General features: G+C 42.3%; 1 protein-coding gene across 3 annotated transcripts in view; it reads right to left on the bottom strand.

Annotated features, from left to right (window-relative positions):
- The window catches only part of usf1 (upstream transcription factor 1), an 11,365-nt gene extending 5,306 nt beyond the window's left edge, over positions 1 to 6,059 (bottom strand). Inside the window, exons 1-6 of one of the 3 annotated variants that reach the window (XM_008305332.1) lie at positions 5,798 to 6,059; positions 5,329 to 5,390; positions 5,136 to 5,185; positions 4,775 to 4,887; positions 3,358 to 3,471; positions 1,019 to 1,172 (exon numbers count right to left, since the gene is read on the bottom strand). In XM_008305332.1, the coding sequence (XP_008303554.1) occupies positions 1,019 to 1,172; positions 3,358 to 3,471; positions 4,775 to 4,887; positions 5,136 to 5,185; positions 5,329 to 5,336 (439 nt within the window). In that variant the 5' untranslated portion in view covers positions 5,337 to 5,390; positions 5,798 to 6,059. Of the gene's footprint in view, positions 1 to 1,018; positions 1,173 to 3,357; positions 3,472 to 4,774; positions 4,888 to 5,135; positions 5,186 to 5,328 lie in introns of all 3 variants that reach the window. The other 2 variants (XM_008305333.1, XM_008305331.1) reach the window with 2 other exon arrangements.
- Positions 6,060 to 6,595: the final 536 nt, after the last annotated feature.

The raw sequence follows: 6,595 nt of genomic DNA, 5'->3' as shown, positions 1-6,595 counted from the left end.
ATTGGAGGCAGGAAAGAGTTTTCCAGCTGATGGAAGAAGACTGTTTTCCAGAGTAGCCCTGTACATGACCTGGTCCATTCGCCCTTCTCACAGTTGCATTTGCCCTGTTCCACCCAAACTGAAACAAACCCAGATGGTCACTGATCCACCCCCATGTTTTACTGTAGGGGCAAGACAGTCTGGTTTGTAGGCTTCTCCAGGCTTCCACCTCACCAGTAAGTTGGCTGGAGTGGGCATCAGCTGAAAATTGGATTCATCACTGAAGAGAACCTCAGCCCAATCATCAACAGTCCAATCCTTGTGATCTCCAGCAAAGAGTAACCGGGCTTTCCTCTGCCTTTCATTGATGAAGGGCTTCTTCTGTGCTCTGTGTGACTCTGTGTGTCTTGCCAAACAAGTCACACTTCTCCACAGCGCCCACTCATTTTAAAGGTCCCTGGAGGTCTGACGATGATTCCTGACACATGAACGGATGAGTGCATGGTTATCTCGTGGGGTAGAAAGACGTTTTCTGCCACAACCAGCTAGCAATGTGGTTGTACCGTGTTGGGCTTGTTTTTTCTTGGTGTAATAAACGGCTGTCTTGGAGATCTGCAGTTTTTCCGCTACCTGTCTCTCACTCATGCCAACTTCCAGCAGTGCCAAGATGGCTGCCTTTGTGGCTTCACATAATTCTTTTGTTTTAGGCATTATGTGAGAGCTGACAACTTCTGAGTTGTGCTACGGCTTGAATGTAAGCAGGAAACCACTCCAGGCCTTTCCATGTGCAGTGCTGCTCATGACATGAAACGGCCTCTTATATACCCTACAGGGAATACAATTCAGTTTAAGCATGTCAAATAGGACATAAAGTATGATGTAATCAGCTGCATTTGTTGTCGTGTTCATTGTATTCTTCAGGTAATATATCTTTAGTGGTACCAGGCATGAAAATGAACAGGAAATTGAAGAAAACAAGGAGGTCTAATCATTTTTTCCATGACTGTATGTGCCAAGCCTACGTATGTGTAGACGTTACCTGTGGGAGTGGTCTGGCCCAGCAGAGTGTCAGACGCTTGCACTGTGGTCACCATGGTGCCGGTGGTGGCGTCTGCTATGGTGGCTGGGTAGTAGGTGTACTGCGTCTCAGTGCTGCCGTCTCCCTCCAACCCCTCCGACTGGGAAAAGACGGCCTGCAACCAGCATAAAACATTGTTTTATAGTAAACAATAAAGGTGACTGTGTGGCTAATGTCCATGATTACAGAGGTGAAGACGCTTAAGTTGCTTGTTGCTAGTATTTTATACATGTTTGCCTTTATGGTTGAGTCAAGATTATAATGACGAAGTCATGTTTATGATGTGTTTTCTCCAGTTTCTTTTGTCTCCTGTTCTATTCTAACGTCATTATGCACTAAAGTTGTCTTACCATTTACTTTTTTTGTCAACAAACCAGAGCGATGGATACATTAGAATTTTCACAAAAATGTGAAAACTAGTCATCCAGTAATATGAGTCTAATGAACCACAACTAACTAACTTATCAGTTTTGTAATCACAATAAATCACAGAAATAGACTGTTGGTGGTCTGATAGACCTTTATTTCATGGCAGACATTTTGATTTGTCACAGCAGGGGCTGACAGGAGGAATTATTGATGGTTCTGTTCCCTTACATATTCCAGTATACCATGACAGTGAACCAGCTGGCACAAAATCAAGCCTGAGTGGAAAGCAGCCATCATTTATACACCTTTGTTTCTCCTGCTATGACATGTCAAAATGTCTGCCCTTTAAAAAAAAAGATCTATTTGGGTTCATGTCATTTCACTAATTTGAGCGTCCTTCTTCCTTCGTGTGTCACAACTCATTTATGCTTCATTACACATGTATGTGTTAAACAATCGAATAAAAATGTTTGACTTCCACATTTTACATTCTGCCACATTGTCAATTGAATTATAGGTAAATATATACTACAAGTTTTTCATGAACAGTGTTCTGCTCATCCCACAGACATCCTAAAAGCCAGCAGCAGGCTGGATAGATGATGCCACACATCACATTTAGTTGACATTGTTTTAGAGACACGGCTCTGAAGCAATGATGTCTCTTTTTTTTAAAATATCTGTTTCCTTGACTCCTCTCTCCTTGTGTCTCCTCCTCTTGCATCTTACACAACTGGCTATTGTAAGTGCTGTTGGGGTTCTGAACTGTAAATTTCATCCACTACACTGTGCTGTACAATGTCATCATGAGGCATGCCCAAATGTAATGTACAGATGCCATGCACCAGGGGTGTCCAATCCTGGTCCTCGAGGGCCACAGTCCTGCATGTTTTAGATGTTTCCTTCTTCCAACACACCTGAATCAAATCATCAGGATCGTTATCAGGCTTCTGCAGAGCTTGATGATGAGCTGATCATCATCACAGGACTGTGGCCCTCAAGGACCAGGATTGGACACCCCTGCCATACACTATAGCTACCAACTTAGACCATCATGCTTTGTGGCATGTCTCTTTCAGCTAGCATCTATAAAAACATTCCTAAATTAAGAGAATTTAGGAACAGGGACACATCACGACGGCTGAATGAAGCCGCCTTGCTAACACAGCAGGTTATAACATCACCTGCACGCTAAGGAGGAGTCAGAAATAGCTGTGTTGTGTTGTCAGTGGCCTCAAAAGTGGTGCAGATGTTATAGCGTTTGTTTATGCAACAGAAATAATTACAAATTTATGGCACATAATTATGTAGCAGCATTACATCCAAGTAGTGTCCAAACAGTACGAACATCTGTCTGCCCTTATGCCCTTGTGAGTCTTCTATATAGCAAACACTACATAGCGGGTGAATGTGTGAACAAGAGGTCAATCTTCACACACATCAAGTCTGTGAAAGTTGAAGTATGGGAAGGTTTTTTGTTGGCGAGAGAAGACTTGTGTCCCCTGAACAAAACAAACACTTGTGTAATTGTGTAGTCGTTCATAGTTAGCACGAGACAGATATCCTAAACAGTCAGAGAATAAAACAGACCCACACATGCTGTGACAAGACCTTTGTTTTCTCAGGGCAGTTTTTGTCCTTTACTAAATATAAGAATGCATGCACCAATACCAATCCCTTTACTTTCAAACACTCATCTTCTGTACATTCAAGGCTTTACTTTTTTTTATACAAATATGCAGCTGTGGTCCGTTTAAATTTATGTTAGTTGCTGGTGGGTTTATTAGTTTGCACGTGAAGAATATTTCTTTCACCACTCACTACTTTTTAAACCACATGGTTTCAGCGTATTTAACCGTATAAAAGGCACATTTTATAAACTGGAGTGGTTGGAAATGTATTCCTGCACAGTTAGCCAGTGTCGCTCTCACCTGTGTGACAGCCTGGGTGGTGGCAGGGAAGCCAGCGACCAGGCTAACTGCTGCAGCTCCATCTGTCTGACCCTCCAACTGGCCATCTGACACCTGGATCACTCTGTAGGTCACCTGCAACACAGCACATTACACTCAATATCTGATTACCACCGAGGTGACACACAAACCACAGCAGAGCATACGCACATACATAATCCAAATCTTGAAACTTGAAAACCTGAACTTTTAGGTCTCCATTAAGTGAAGTGAGCCACCAGTACTCAGAGTATGTTTGTATTTTTTAGTGGGTGTGGGTTAAAATGCGGAGAGGGTCTGTTTTAGCTCAGTCACATGACCTCCAAGGTCATAAACATCCTGTGGATTCAGCAGCGGGCATCTGTAGTGACATCTGGGAAATTACTTAATTTGCTGCACCCCAGCTGGTGGAACAATACAAATCCTGCTTAGTTTCTGATCAAAATGTTTAATTCACATTTCAATTGTCCACCTGCAATATTAACTGAATATCTATTTTCATTTAGCTGTCATGCTGACATGTGTCTAACGACTGTCTACGTGTGGTATCTTCAGCAAGATTTCTTCTTGACTACATGTCTGTGACGATTCTCAGTCATCCAGGTCATGGTTATTCTTGTAGATTAATCGTAGCAACTGGACTTCATCAGTTCTGACCGTCTAGTTGGGAGATCCAGATACCTATATGCTTAAGGAGTCATTAACACCTGAGTTTCGAACTCGAACTTCGAAACTCAGGTGTTAATGACTCCTTAAGCATATAGGTATCTGGATCTCCCAACTAGTCGGTCAGAACTGATGAAGCCTCTTGGATGAGAAGTGGAACGTCTTCAAGAAACTCAAGCAAGTCCAGTTGCTACGATTAATCTACGACAACTTCTTGATTACACTTCCAGATGAATGGTGTATTTGTGCTCTGCTGACCAATAAAGTTTTTCATGGTCAACTCAGATTATTAGTAATCAAAGAGACTGATAACTGATACATATTTGAAGCAAAAATTAAAATAGTGGTGGCAAAATTTAGAGCAACATAAACTCCAACAACAAACTTTGTTGAAATTAATTCTTTTCTCCTCATGTCTAATTAACAGAGAACTTATATCATTTATCCTTCAGGCTCTTACTGGTGACCGTTGACCAGTCAGATAGCGCTGTGGGCGGGACAGATCAGACTGGTGACTGCAGATAGCCGGATGGCTGCATCAAAGCCATAGCAGCACATTTTTAAATTAGCTTATTTTATCAAAAATAGGTTTACAAAAAATCACTGCATGGCTGATTAGAAAAATGCAGGATGTGAGATCTGATTATCTGCCTCTTGGTAGAAATAACAGCTGAAGAGGTTTGAACTAACATCCCACAGGTGAACTTCATTTTTTAATAACGCTCCATCCCACCTGCCCTCCTGCTCCTTCTGTCTTGAAGAGATATTTGATGGGCTGGTCGGTGAAGGTGGCAGCAGACTGGATGGTGGCAATGGCTGCTGGATCCTCTGCTGTGGCTACGGACCCTGAAGGAGCAGAAATAGGAGGCATCAGTCAACTTCACAGCTGTAAGAACCAAGTCCAAAGACAGAGCAGCTCTATAATATGATGACTTTAAAAGCCTGAACCTCCACCAGTTTCACTCAAAGTCAGAACTTGAACCTGTTTGACTCAGTAGAGAACATACAAATGCCACACCAGTCCCTTGATGGCTTTAAAATACCCGTTAACAACACAATACACTGTCTTATTGGTGAAAGTTTATTCCTTTTACCTTCCTCGTTGACGGCAACACTCCCGTCTGGTTCGGGGCTTTTCTGTTGGCTTCACACACGAGAAACACAAGAGATAAATCATGTTGTGGTGATATTAGCTTAATAACTACTGATGTTGTTGCTAGTCGGCCGGCTGCTAGCCTAAATCTGCTGTTATTAGTTAACAATGGCGAATGTTACCGTCCCACTCACCTCTTCATTTCTAGCGAAGGTGTTGGACGAGGAGACCGCCTTCACTCGCGCCCACAGCCAGACTGTCAGACAAGTTCATAAGTTTGACAGAGAAACGAGGCGAAACTTTGCTCGAAACCACACAATGCTGACTACCGTTAAGACATTGAACAGTAATAAGCGTGAAAACAGGAGAATAAAGCTGGAACGATGTTAGTAAAGGTTGGCGGTAGCTAGCTGTGGGTGCTGAGCAAGCTGCGAACGTTAGTGCGGGTGGAAACGGAAACGACCGATTCTGCTTTTAAAAATACTGAAGAAGAAACTGCGCGGTCGTTCGTCTGGGCGAAGCACAGCGGTGTTGTGAGGGAGCGATTTCGTTTGCATTACAAAAAGAATCTCTAGATGTATTTTTGTATTGTTAATTTTAGCCACGTAACTCGGAAAAATTTGGATGCGTGAGTAAGAAGATATTTTAATTTGTAAATTTCACCGGAAATCAACTGTGTCGTTGTGTTGACTTGACACGGATCTTTCTGCTACATAACCACTCGGCCCCAGCGGTTCGTACAGATGTTTAACGAAGCACTTTCCTTTGTGCTGCTCTAGTGAAGACAGTGACTGCAACAGCTACTAAACACAATGTAAAAAGACATTTAACTGTGTAGTTAATATGGTGTAAATAGTGCAGGACATATTCCAGACTGAACAAAGCTCTACTTACGCCGCAGTGCTCCTCCCCCGATATTTGTCAACACACCAATTTCACTGACGGTTATACGCATGCGCTACAGGAAATCAACTCACCCGGTCCCAGATCAGTTGATAACTCAAATATATGAAATACACAGAAGAAGACATCTGAGCATCTGACCTAAGGTCTGCTAGCGATGCTGGCGTACCGTCAGCGTAGATGGGGCATTTAGGAGCGCTGGAATATGTTTGAGCAGACTGTTGACAGCTGAGAGTTTCTGTGGTGAATATTCTGACTTCAAAGCTTGACAATATTATTCATGAACTACAAAAAAGCTGTTGCTCAGTAACCTAAAAACTACAATAAAAGAACAATGACTTGCATCGATGAACTTTTTATTTTTGTATTAACATGACACCATGTCCGAGTTATTTGTAGCCTATACCGACTTTGCATTTATCAGTGTTTGAACATATTTGCATATATTGGCATGTTTGAAAATAGCACACATTAAAAGACAGCAATGCAGTCATACAAAGATGTTTAAGAAAGCAATGAGATGGAAAAGTTGCCTCAGTGAGAGTTTGTCCACACGGC

This window comes from Stegastes partitus, unplaced genomic scaffold (genome assembly GCF_000690725.1).
Source record: "Stegastes partitus isolate 25-593 unplaced genomic scaffold, Stegastes_partitus-1.0.2 Scaffold2477, whole genome shotgun sequence".
NCBI lineage: Eukaryota > Metazoa > Chordata > Actinopteri > Pomacentridae > Stegastes > Stegastes partitus.
This window is presented reverse-complemented; position numbering and strand designations above follow the sequence as displayed.